At 47.0% G+C, this 13158-nt stretch overlaps 1 protein-coding gene across 1 annotated transcript in view; it reads left to right on the top strand.

The window, feature by feature from the left end:
• CNNM1 (cyclin and CBS domain divalent metal cation transport mediator 1) overlaps window positions 1-12633 on the top strand; it is a 47017-nt gene extending 34384 nt beyond the window's left edge. The window contains exons 7-11 of the mRNA XM_060109322.1: window positions 2849-3012; window positions 10020-10203; window positions 10357-10506; window positions 11415-11516; window positions 12554-12633. Coding sequence (XP_059965305.1) covers window positions 2849-3012; window positions 10020-10203; window positions 10357-10506; window positions 11415-11516; window positions 12554-12633 — 680 coding nt within the window. The remainder of the gene's footprint in view (window positions 1-2848; window positions 3013-10019; window positions 10204-10356; window positions 10507-11414; window positions 11517-12553) is intronic.
• The last annotated feature ends 525 nt before the right edge of the window (window positions 12634-13158 follow it).

Raw genomic sequence — 13158 nt, 5'->3', positions numbered from 1 at the left:
TGCCCAATGTTACTGCTATTTACAGTCACCTTGGTGCTTCACTCTGTTCTCCATGGCACCATCACTGTCCCTCTCGGTCCCTGGTCACTCTGGTGTCACCCAGCAGATAAGTAGGAGACCTGACTCCAGGAGCCCCCGTTTCACATGCTCTTATTAAACAGACAGACAGACAGAAGGTCTTGATGCTCCCTGCGGCCTCTTCCTCAAGTTATGGGGCCAAGGCCTGAGGCTTCTTGGTGCCCTTGGATTCTCACTGCACACTATTTAACGCTCCAGGGCATTTCTGGAGTGTTCTTCTACCCACCCCTCACTTCAAGAAGTCAGCTTCCCTAAAATGACTTCGGTTGCAGGGGGAAAGCCTTCTGATTCCAGGGTGATTGAGAGCCCTGAAACCTTTTAAAACAAAATTTAGATTCTAAATAAAAACTCCTTCAGGGATTCTTAGGTGCTGATTTGTTCATTCTGTACTTTTTTATTGAGTGCCTACTCTGGGCCAGGCACTGTGCTAGGTACCAGAAGTACAACAACGACCAGGAAAAACAAGGTCTTTGCCCTCATAGAATTTATCATCGAACTGAGTAGACATTACAAATGAATGCAAACATGTAATTAATTAAAACTTGTGAAAAGTGCTTTAAAGAGATGAACAGGGGACAGTGATAGAGGAAAATAGGGGTAATCTTCTTAGGGTGGCCAGACCAGGTCTTCAGAGAAGGTGGTGTTTCAGCTGAGACCTAATGACTGAGAAGTGAGAGCAGGGGTGGGAATGGTGCTAAAATGGGGGGAGGGGGAGCAGGGGAAATGGCATCTACTGAGGTGGGTATGCTTACATGGTCGAGGATCCCCAAGGTGGCCAGTAAGCTAGAGCAGAACAAGCAGGTGAGGAGAGGGAGCCCCAAGATGAGATCAGACAGGAAAGTAGGGCCTCAAGTCATAGGAGGTTTAGGGGTCACAGCAAGGAGTATGGATTTTATTGAGATTCAACAGGAAGCTGATTTGTGTTTTTTAAATGTGCTTTTGACAGCTGAGGTGAGAACAGATTATGAGATTATAACTGGGGAGACCAGACTGTGGTCCAGGCGAGGGTGATGGTAACTGGGACTTGAGTGGAGACAGAGGTAGGGGCAGATGAGTCTATTATGTCGGGGAAGTGGAGACTTGATGTGGGGCTGACAGACTGGCAGGAGTCACGGGAGACTCCCAGGTTTCTGGTTTAAGTAACAGCATGTATGTGAATGACACTTACTGAGAAGGGGAAGACGGGAGGTGGAACCCTTAATTCTATAATCTGATCAAGGCAGTGATTATTCTGGCTCTAATGAGAAAATGATTCAACCTATTGTCATTTTAGTCTTTCCACTACTACATGGTTTGCCAGACAACAATAACAGCCTGGCAGCTAAACAGATCGACAGACCTCCAGAAGTCACTCCAAATAGATGCTAATCATTTTGATGGATGGCAGCATTATCTTAAGAGACAGAATTAAATTCCCAAGGTTCTTCCCTGAAAGAACCAAGGAGCAGAATCTCTGAGGAATCAGACTCTTCATTGGAGCCCCTGAACTGAATCTGTGTTAGGAGAGGCTGAGAGCCTCCCATTTCTCTTTTTTGGGAAGAAATGAAGAGTGGCGTCAGTTGGGAAGCAGAGGGATGGGAGGGGCTTTGCGGTCTCTCATTCAGGGTTATTCTATGGTGGAGATAATGCTAGGGTCACCTTAAGAACCTCTCTTCTCTTCTGTTGATCCTGGGAGGGTAGTTCACACAGTCCATTTTGAAACCAAGTGATGTGGTCTTAATTGAACTTTCCCAAGAAGTGGTTCTTGAAAATGGAAAAAGAAGCCGGCTCTAAACATTTAAGAGGCCTTTGACAGAAGGCCTGGAGGGTTATTCCAGCCTCCAGCCTTTGAGCCTAGAAAGAGCCCTGCCCTAGACCCACCCTTTAGGGGGCCTCACTTTGGCCCTCCTCAGCTCCACGCCTCTCTGTGGGGTGAGTAGTTCACAGAGCCAAAGGGATGTACCACCCAGAGCTGTGTTCTTCCTTCTAGACCACGTTTCAGGTATGGGAGTCCTGAATTCCCCACCCAAACAGCTCTGGGAGACCGGGCCAGGAAGCCCTAGGGCAGAGCTGGTTCTCCCCCTACAGCCCATTTTCCAGCACAAAACTCTTAAGGAGCCTCATCTGGCCTGCTAGGTTTTTAAGAAGTTATATTTGTCAAAGACAAGGATAGAGCATATTTTAACAGTTTATTGATGTGATTTAAATATCTTTCCACATGGTTTATGGGCCTCCGCTTGTCCCTGGCCCTGCCAGTGTTGGGGCCTGCGTCATCCCCTCTGAAATGCCTCACCATGGTGAGGGCTGCTTCCCTGTGCTGCGACAGGTGGTTTTTAGGGCAAACCTAAGGCCTCAGCCTTCCTAAAAGAAGGTTTGTGAATGGAGTTTATATAAAAGAACTCACCCCAGTAGAGGGTCTCATGGTCTGGGGTAGCAACCCACACTCACAGAAGGGTCCTCATCTCCTGCATGTACCCCAGAACCGAGAAAGGCAGCGGCCCACCCAGCTTCTCGCTGCTAGAGGTCGTGGGGAGCAGGAACCTGAGCTGAGTGGGGCCACGAGGCCTTAGGCATTTGCTCCTCGTAAATGGAGCGGCCAGGCATTTTCCTGGGCTCTGATGGGAGGGGAGAGGGCCCAGTCCGCCACCCGGTGTTGCCATCACCTAAATGTACTACGAGACCTCGGTAAACGACACCCCTTTCTCTCTCTCCCTCTTTCTGTTCCCCTCTCCCTCCTCCCCACCCCTCCCTCCTTCCCTTTCCTCCCTCTCCTCTCTCTCACCCTCTGCAGTAAACCGGTCCCCTTCCCGCTGCAGCGGGTTGAACCGCTCCGAGTCTCCGAGCCGTGAGCGCAGCGACTTTGGGGGAAGCAACACCCAGCTGTGCAGTAGCAGCAACAACCTCTACACACCCGACTACTCAGTCCACATCCTCAGCGACGTGCAGTTTGTGAAGGTAGCTCCACAGGGAGGGCTGTCCCCTTACTCCCAGCCAGCAGCATCCTGTTCCCCCTGTTCCAAGATAATGCTGCGTGGCAATTGCTCCCTGGCTTTCTAAAGGCCCTGGTTTCGGTTAGCTTTATTCTGTTCATTATTTGTCACCGTTATTGTTCCTTTGTTCGTTTGAACCATGATTGTTCATTAAGATCTCCTGATCCCCATTTTTCATGGTGGAGAAACTGAGGCACAAAGCGATAGGGAATTAGCTTGCCCGAGACAAGCTGCTGGCACAACTGTTTCCTTTGGATGCCCCGCCATTGGCACCAGGTTGATTTTATTTATTCAAGATAAATTTGCAGGTGATTAATAAACCAAGGGTAGAGAAGAAACCATGCTATGATTTTACATGTGGATAAGATTTTACGTATTACTATTTAAAGTCTAAAACACAGTTCAGCCTGTATGTTAGCTGAAAATATTCTGTCGTTGAAAATATTATTATACGCCCTTGCTGTCACTGAGCTATTTGAAGAGAACCACTTTGCAAGTGCGGTAGAGAGAGGCAGCGGTGCTTATCGCCTGGTAATTAAGGAGGAGGGGTTTCTTCATGCCCTCACTGAGACTGGTATTGGACAGAAACATTCTAAGATTCCCGCCTTCCTCTTGCTTTGATAGGTTTTATTTTGTTTGTTTTGTTTGCTAGCATTCCACAAACCATTACACACTTGGCCTGAGGTCAGAAGGGCACCCATTTACCCGAGTCCAACTAAACACCCAACGCACTCACTTGGTAACAGTCATCCCAGTTGCAGGGAGGGTGAGAGGAGTATGGACATCACAAAGGTGGGAGGAGGTCCTTTCCTTCTGTTCAGAACACTGACCCTGATTATTTGAGGGTGGTGTGTGCTGGCTGGCTTTCTATGTTCCAGAACTCTGCAAACACCCTGAACTAAAACTCAAGAGCGTTGAGAAAAGTAACCGTGCAGAAGAGGGGTCACTCCTGGGGGGTGGGCTGGGACAGTGACTGTTGGTGGGGTGCTGCGTGCCATGCACTTCAAGTCCTTGAACGAATTTCCCACTGAGTCCTACAACCACCTTAACAGGTAGGTACTGTGTCATCCCCACTTTATAGACGACGTGGGAGCTTGAGGAGTATAAGGTCACGTGGCTGGGACGTGGCAGAGCCAAACTTCAGATTGAGTCTCTCTGTCTCCAGAGTCCAAGCCTTCGAGTCCTTGGGCTTTGGGGAGAGTTTAGGGAAATCAGAGCTGACAGAGCCCGGGAGAAGTGCTTTAGGCACTAACCCAACAACACGCACGGTGTGTATGACTGTGGACACTTACTAGTCTATCGTGACAGTGAGAATGAACCTCAGAAAACCGCAGCCCACGATTCTCCTCCCTCTTGCTTCCAGCCCTGAAGCCCTCTCATTGCAGACCTTCCTCAGAAGTGGAGGTAGGAAAAAATGGGAGAAGAGAAATTCTGCTATACTAACTCTTAGTGGTTTGTAGTACTGGGCACGTGGTTTGTGGGAAAAGAAACTGAATGTCGCTATATGAGTCAGTGGTTCAACAGGTATTTACTGACTACCTGCTCGTGCTTGGCACTGTATAGGCATCAGCGAGATACCACGGTGAACAAGACAGCAAGCTCCTACCTTTCTCGAGCTTCCATGCTCCTAGGGGGAGAAAGATGATCAACAAGTAACTACATAAATAACCTAGGCAATTTAGGGGAGTGATGAAGGCTATGAAGGAATAAACTGGATCATGGGATAAACAGTGATTGGACAGAGTTGGCAAGGAGGCTGCTTTAGAAATGGTTGTCAGATCAGCCTGAGAGAGCAGGTCTCTTTTGTTGAGACCTGGAAGGGGATGTGGAGAGAATGTTCAAGATAGAAACAACAGAGGCAGGAAAGAGCTTGGTGGTCCAAGGAGGATTTTTGTCCTGGCGCATTATGCGCAAAGGCGAGGCCGATGTGAGTTGGGAATGGAGTGCTGGCAGCAGTGCTGCCTGGCATCTTTAGGCCAGAGTATGGTGTCTGGATTCTGTTTTAAGTGCATTGGGAATTTTTGTTAAGTTTGTTTCTCAGGTCTTTCCATTTGTCTTAGTCCATTTGGGCTGCTATAACAATTACCGTCAACTGGGTGGCTTAAACCACAAACATTTATTTCTCACAGTTCTGGAGGCTGGATCTCCAAGTTCAAGGTGCTGGCAGATCCAGGTGGTGTCTGGTCTAGTGAGAGCCCACTTCTTGGTTTGAAAATGGTTGTCTTCTCTTTGTATCCTCATATGGTGGGGAGGAGAGAGAGAGGAAGAAGGCTCTCTTCTTATAAGGACACTAATCCCATTCATGAAGTCTCCCCCTCCTCGTGACCTAATTACCCCCACCTCCTAATGCCATCACCTTGGGGGTTAGAGTTTTAGCGTATGAATTTTGGAGGGGACACAAACATTCAGCCTGTAACACCATTTATATCCTAAGTTGAGAAAATCCATATGAGGCTTTGGGGAGAAAAGTGAATGAGATTTTGAGGAGTGGTGTTTAATGAGCAACTGTGATGAGCCCAGAGTTTTTTGAAACACCTCTGGGAGTACATAGATTGGAGAGCACTTTGAGGCGATGGATCTGGCAACTCCTCAAAGAGGAATGTGTTAGGATGAATACCTAACACTAAGATTGTAAGGATTTTCCTAAAACTTACAGTTGATCTCATATATCCACCCCTAAAACATAAGGAAAGGGAACATTCTATAAATAACAAGGAGCATAAAAGGGAAGTCTCTTTCCTGACGTGAGCCAGTGAGGTGTTGAGAACTCCAAATCTGAGGTCAATTCTAAGGTACAGGTGTCCTTTTTCTCAGGCCAGAGGACCTTGCTGTGACTAGGGCAGCCGAGCATCACAGCACATGGTCTGTTTCTCTACCTAGATATTTTGAAATTGAGAAGACTACATGTCAAAAGTAGAAGTTGAGGAGAGGACAGAAACAGTTAAAGCATAATTCAGAAACCTCTTTCAACTTGTGGCTCTAGTCTCTTAAAAACTTCAGTTGCAATGGGTTGTTCTACAGAAGGGGACGTTGTGAGTTCAAGCTCTTGTTTAACACAAGGGTTTGATTTTCTCTTTTTTTTTTTTTTTTTTTTTTTGCGGTACACGGGCCTCTCACTGCTGTGGTCTCTCTCGCTGCGGAGCACAGGCTCTGGATGCGCAGGCCCAGCAGCCATGGCCCACGGGCCCAGCCGCTCCGCGGCACGTGGGATCCTCCCAGACTGGGGCACGAACCCATGTCCCCTGCATCGGCAGGTGGACTCTCAATCACTGCACCACCAGGGAAGCCCCTCTCTTGTTTTTTAATGTAAGTTATCAATAAGATGATACAGTAAACTGACGCTGAGATTTTTTTCCTCCTGACTGAATGGACTTTTAGGGCCATGTTCAGGCTGCTTTTTATTCACCTCCTCAAACCTGCCTTTTTTTAACATGAAGAGAGTTTTTGAGGAAGCTCAAGGGGTGATTTCACTGGCCAAAGCCCCTGTGACTGTCTGCAAGGGCTTTTCCTGTCCAACAGACTAACTTCTAGAACTGTTCATTAAGTCCAGTAGTAATTTGAGTTCAAGATAAAATTAGAAAGAAAGGTGTATCCAGTGAGTATCTGGGAAAGGTATTAAAGCTATGATTAATAGTAGTTAATAAGTTATGAAGGTACCAAAGAATCCTTATGAATTTTTAAAATGTATTCTGTAAGTATCATTTTTAAATTAAGAATATTTGGCAGATGTCGTATAGACTGAATTGTGTAACCGTGGCCAAGATGCCCCATCTCCATCTGGTGGCAGAATCTCTAAATTGCAGAATCGTGTTTTGAGGGATAAATAAACCACCTGCAAGTTGAAAATGTAAACAGCACATCATAAAATGATTGGAAACATCACACTGGCTGAAAGGTTAACTTCTGGACACATTGACTGCTAAGTCAAAATGTCCCAAAGGGTACCTTTAACTCCTATTAGTTTCAAGATAAACAGGTCTCCATTTCCTATGTAATTTAGAGGATGCTTGAGTTCTTAACTGGCCAGAGTATAAGGCAACTTTAACTCAAGCTATTGTTAAGAAATGGTTGTAGCTACAGTAATGAAAAAATAAGAACATACTGTCTTTTGAACAGTGGTTAGATTCCCTCAATGCCAATCAGTAAGTATTTGTTGAGCATTAAGGCTGGTTCTAGGCACTATGACCAATACTCAAGACATACAGTTGAGGAGAGGAAACATAAGTCAAATGATAGTAACCAATGCAGGGTAGTATCTAATTGATTACAAAATCGTATGGCACTTTATTTTAAGCACTAATTTGTCTAGAGAATATACTGGACCTTTAAGAATTAGGAAAGAATAAGAGGAGAGTGAAGGCAATGTCAAGAGCGAGGAGTGGGGAACCCTGATAAATAGGGGTATGGAAGGCAAGCGAACATGGCGCATTCAGGGAATGTGAAAGAGGAGCTGAGCTGGACCAGTGGTTCTGACTGGCAGGCAGTGGGACACTATGGCCATACAAGGCTGTATTATCAAAACTGGGCAGAGCCGTTTAGTTGATCTGCTGGACCATCACTGTCTGATATGTAGCCAGTTGCCACATGTGACTGTTGAGCGCATGAAATGTGGCTCATCCAAATCGATGTTTGGTAAAATGTAAAATAATGGTTTGGCCAAAAAGTTCATTCATTTAGTGAATACGTTGTTCAGTAAAGTTCTCCGTGAAAATGAAAAATGTGTCTTTTAGTCTCACTTAAAACCAAACAAACTTTTTGGCCAACCCAATACATATTGAATTCCAAAGACTTGGTACAAAGATGAATGTACAATTCCTTATTAATTATTTTATATTGGTGACATGTTGAAGTGAAGTTATTTTGGATACACTGGGTCAAGTGAAATATATGTATTATTAAAATTAATTTCACATGTTTGTTTTTACCTTTTAAAAATGTGACAACTAGAGAATTTTAATTTACCTATGTGGCTCACATTATTTTTCTCTTGGACAGTACTGTAGTACGTAGAAAAGGCTTCATAGGTGAACAAGGGGAGAGAACTGACAAAAAGTGATGCTTGAATCTAGAAGTGCAGCTGGGGAGATTCCCTGAATACATTTCCAGAGAGGTCCCTTCTCAAATTTCTTTCAAAGTGACACATTGACATGGTATTTGTGATATTTTTTTTAGCTTAAAAAGAGGAAGCAGTGTGAAAGCAAGGCTGTGAGATGCCTAGAGCAGGTAACCAATGGGCAGTGCCTTTGTCTTGAATAGGCAGTGTGTTTCACACCATATTTTCTAGGTGAAGGGTCTTCTTTAACTAAACTGGAAGCCAAATCTAAACTAACTAGTTAAAAGAACCCAAACAATAATATCAAGTGCTTTGTTGGGCTTATGAAGTGTCATTTAGGAAATTTTCCTATTCAAGCCAGGAGAACCTGCAAGACTCCAAAGAAAGCTTCACCTTTAGAAACCCATGGGCACATTAGAAAATTGAGTTTCGATGATAACCTTGGCTCAGACCATGGGCCAGCTTCTCTTCAGTCATCTGATGCCTATGGACCCCCAAAAAACACAGCAGTTTGGGGGGGACCTCCCCTAAAGTTTTGTGAAAGGCAGCCTCCGTGGGCATGTGAAAGGTAGCCTAATGCAGCCAGGTGTGTTTGCAGTGTACAGAGCTGAGCTCAGATGATTTCCCCTGGAGAACAAGAGTAAAGGCCCTTTAAAGTGAAATGCCTAGATTGCAAGGGGTGCCATTATCAGACCCTGGAGTTTCCCCTCTGAGAACTTGGAGTTCCACATTCCCACTTCATCTTCCATCTTCCTGGCCCCAAAGAATGAATAGCACTTTCCCAGGCAGAACACACATCACATGGCTGGGGCTCTGAAGGCTTGCTAACTGTCAAACCTTAGGCAAGTCCCCCATCTTTCTGGACCTCATTTTCTTATTTGTAAAATGGGCATCACGAGACCTCTCATGCCTACCCCATGCAGTCATTGTGACCAAAGGAGATAACACATTCCTAAGTGCTCTGTGAGCCATAATGCACTGTTTGGCTGGAAGGTCCCATCCTCATATCCCAACATCTGTCTGCAAAAGCAAGCTCTCTTGGGTAACATTAGCACTAGAGCTTTCACCAGTGTCTGAAAATCTAATCATCAGTTCCATCTCTTTAGGATATTTGTAGAACTTTCAGTAATATATGGGGTTTCCAAAAATAAAGAAATAACCCAACAATGTTTTAAATAAAAAATTGAAAAGAAATTGCAAACCAATTTTGTGAAAACTCTATCAGACATGAGTTTGTTACTGCAAGTAAATAAATTTATTTGTGAGCTTCCAGGTCATAAAAGGAAAAAGGAGAAACCTCGTGGATATTTGAGTTCTCATCCAATATAAGAAAGTATATAATTCATCTAGAGAAAGGAGCTTATTCCTGGCACTAATTTCATGAAGGATTTATCAGGTGGATTCCTTTATGACTATGGAAGGCATCAGAAAAAAATAATAGTAATAAATTGGCTTCATCAGTGGTTTTGCCAGAGTTTATGCTCTTCATTTGGAGGTTTCTTATTTCAGCCCTTGACACAAGCTGGGGGTCTTGCTCTTGCCGAGTCCCCACTGACTGCCCTTTAGGAAGAGGGTCCTTGGCAACAGTATAAGCCTGTGTTTTAAACCTCTCAGTGGGCAACCACCCTGCTAACTGAAGATGCCCTCCATCCTCTCCTGGGTCTCGGGAGAAGGCTTGGCTCCGCCAGGTGCAAGAGTCCAGAGCCAATAAAAATGAACAGAGGGAGCTCTGGTGGCAAACAAGCAAAAGGGTCCCCTCGTTGTCCCTTAACTGCTGGGCTGGGGATCATAGATCCCGGGCCACCAAGGCCAGGGGTTCCCAAGCACCTCAGTGGGGCTGCTTCTGAGCTCAGGGAGGCAGACTACATCCAGGGAGGGCTCTGCCCAGCTCCTCCTGAGCTTCCGCCCCTTCCTTCCAGATCACACGGCAGCAGTACCAGAATGCGCTCACTGCCTGCCGCATGGACAGCTCACCTCAGTCCCCCGACGTGGAGGCCTTCACTGACGGAGACTCCACCAAGGCCCCCATGACCCGGGGCACACCCCAGACCCCCAAGGATGACCCTGCCGTTACCCTCCTGAGCAACAGGAACAGCCTGCCGTGTAAGTCAGTTGGGAGGATGATGGGCCGGGCTACCGTGGGGTAGGGACGGCCCTACCTTCCTCCTCAGTCCTGCCCAGAGCTGCCATCTTGTCCTCATGGGGCCCCAGGTCTTCTACAAAGCAGGGAGGTGACGCACTCACTGTCCTCCCCAGGCAGCCGTTCAGATGGGCTGAGAAGCCCCAGTGAGGTCGTGTACCTGAGGATGGAGGAGATGGCCTTCACCCAGGAGGAGATGACAGACTTCGAGGGGCAGAGCACACAGCAACGCTCACTGTCTCCTGCAGCTGTTCCCGTGAGAGCAGGTCAGGGAGGGAAACTGGGCCCTGCAGGAACAAGTGGGCGTGGGTGTCAAGGCCACCAGGTGCTGGGATGGCCCACGGTGAGCCATGTGAGGGAAGTCTGGGACCCCTGTCCCCATGTAAAACTTCCCACCTCATTCCACCAGGGAAGGGAAACTAAGGCTTACTGTGCACCTACCATGTGTCAAACCCATCTTAATCCATTCTCCTAGGAAAACAGTGTGTAGGACAGTTAGCTAGGTTTCCACCTGGATTCAGATCCTGGCTTCTCCACTTAGGAGCTCTGCAACTTAGGCAAGTTACTTTAACCTAAGACTAGGTTTCCTCATCTTAATAGATATATTTCCTTATATTAGTAGATATAAATCACAGTGGTGGGCTTCCCTGGTGGCGCAGTGGTTGAGAGTCCACCTGCCGATGCAGGGGACACGGGTTCGTGCCCCGGTCCGGGAAGATCCCACATGCCGCGGAGTGGCTGGGCCCATGAGCCATGGCCGCTGAGCCTGCGCGTCCGGAGCCTGTGCTCCGCAACGGGAGAGGCCACAACAGTGAGAGGCCCACGTACCGCAAAAAATAAAAAAATAAAAAAAAACACAGTGGCTAGCTCATGAAGTAGCTTTGAGCATAAATGAGATAACATTTACAGGAGGGCACATCATAGTACTTGGTACCATGCTCCCTAAATGTTAGGCATCAATAGTTATTATTAGGCCTAATTTACAGATTAGGAAACGGAGGTCAGCCATCACTCTTACTGACAAGGTTCGTCCCTTCCTTTGGGCCCCAGAGACTAGCTAGTAAGCTGGTTTTGAACTTTCACTTGCTGAGAAACATCAACCAAAACACCCTACCTGGATCCCTGGGTGTGTAGGTGGAAAAGGCTGTGTTCTTTCTTCTTTCCTTTCTCTCAGCATCAGATAGTGAATGTTGTCATATCAACCTGGACACAGAGACCAGCCGCTGCAGCAGCAGCTTTGAGGAAACCATGGGCCAGAAGTTGCTGAGAACCTTGAGTGAGTAGCTCTTCACCCAGATGAAAACGGCCCACCAGCTGGTTAGTACAAAAAACATGTTAGGATCTTATTCCTGGAGGAGGAACCATTGACTCCTGTTGGGAACCCTAATGAGGTACAATTGTGGAAACCCATAATAGGGCTCAGGCAGTACTGCACCTTTGATACTTTGGGGAACTGTCCCACTCAGTTAGTGGTCGTCTAGGACAGGAGTCTGCAAACCATGGCCACAGATCAAATCCTGACCTCCCTCCCCTGCCCATTCCTGTAAAAAATAAAGACTTACTGGATCATAGAACCCCCTTGTTATTGATGGCCACAATGGCAGAGTTGAGCAGTTGCAACAGGGACCAAATGGCCTGCAAAACCTAAAATATTTATAGTCTGGTCCTTTAAGGAAAGAATTTGTGTCTGGGACACTCAATAAAAAAGAAAGCAATATCCTCCGTGGAAGGAAGTCCATGGCAGAGAGAACAAGGTGAAAAATACTCCTTCCTAAAAACAATGGAGATGGGAACAGAGTGCCCTTCCATCCTTGAGGGCAGTTATATAATTACCCCCACGTACCCCAGTGCAGAAGGGAGGTTGCCTCTGATCTAGAGAATGTAGGTCCCTGGGCGGGGGGTGGGGGGCTCCCAGCTACACCCACCACCCCTGGCTCAGGGACATCAAAGTCCGTGAGACCAGTCCTCTCTCAGAGGGTGTCTGGCAGTCATTTGAGCTGGGGATGAGGAGGCGTGGTCCTGAGGCATTATGTGGGCTTCGCTCAGTCCCCTCCAGGAAATCTCCATTCCATTGGCACTAGCCTGGGTGTGCGGCTTTTTGGAGATGTCATCTCAGGTGGAAGGTGCATCCTAATCCTTCAAGATGTAAATATGCTGATGTCAGCACCAGGAGACAATGCAGGTTACTTCTGACAAACTGTCAAGGGCTTTGTCTCCATTCCTGCTTCTATTTTGAAGAAAGCTTAGACCACCGAAAGAGTATCAATGTCCTCCCAGTCTTGAAGGTTGATCCTTACAAGCTGTGTTTTTCAGGTGGTCGAAAAAGGAAGAGGTCACCAGATGGAGAGAGAACCTCTGAGGAGAACGCCAACTTAACCCCTCTCATCACATGACAGGGCAGTCAGCGTTCGCTGGGTGCGTGAGATTCCAGAGCTTTGGGGAGAACCCGTCCTCCCATCATCTGCTTCTCCCCAAGGCCTCCCACAGGTGACAGAGCGTTCCGCTTTCCTTACCACCTCTTCACCCCTAGCTGTCAGTTTGGCAGATTTTCCCTCGTTCCTCCAGTTTGACTCAGAGCCTTGCGGTAGCCATAACGGAAGGAGGTGCCTCAGTGGAACATGCTAGAAATGGTCTTATCCACAGCACAGTCTGGGACTGGAGAAGAAATGACCCCAGGCTGACAGTGCCACTCGAGGATCCCTGATGCCCTTTTTTGTTCTTTGGTGTCCCCTGGTACCATATTTCATACTTAAGTCAAAAGGTGCCACCGGCAGACGGGCACAAAGGAGGCTGGAGCAGCAGATAGGAAGATTAGTTCAGGAGATGCACCAAGAATTCCTCCAGAACATTAGAGCAGCGGGACAGTCACGTTGGCATGTGAAGTTACAGGACAGAAAACTGTCAGTGACCAGTTTCCT

Source organism: Mesoplodon densirostris, chromosome 1 (genome assembly GCF_025265405.1).
Source record: "Mesoplodon densirostris isolate mMesDen1 chromosome 1, mMesDen1 primary haplotype, whole genome shotgun sequence".
NCBI classification, from domain to species: Eukaryota; Metazoa; Chordata; class Mammalia; order Artiodactyla; family Ziphiidae; genus Mesoplodon; species Mesoplodon densirostris.
The sequence above is the reverse complement of the archived record's forward strand: the minus strand, read 5'-3'. Positions and strand labels throughout refer to the sequence as shown.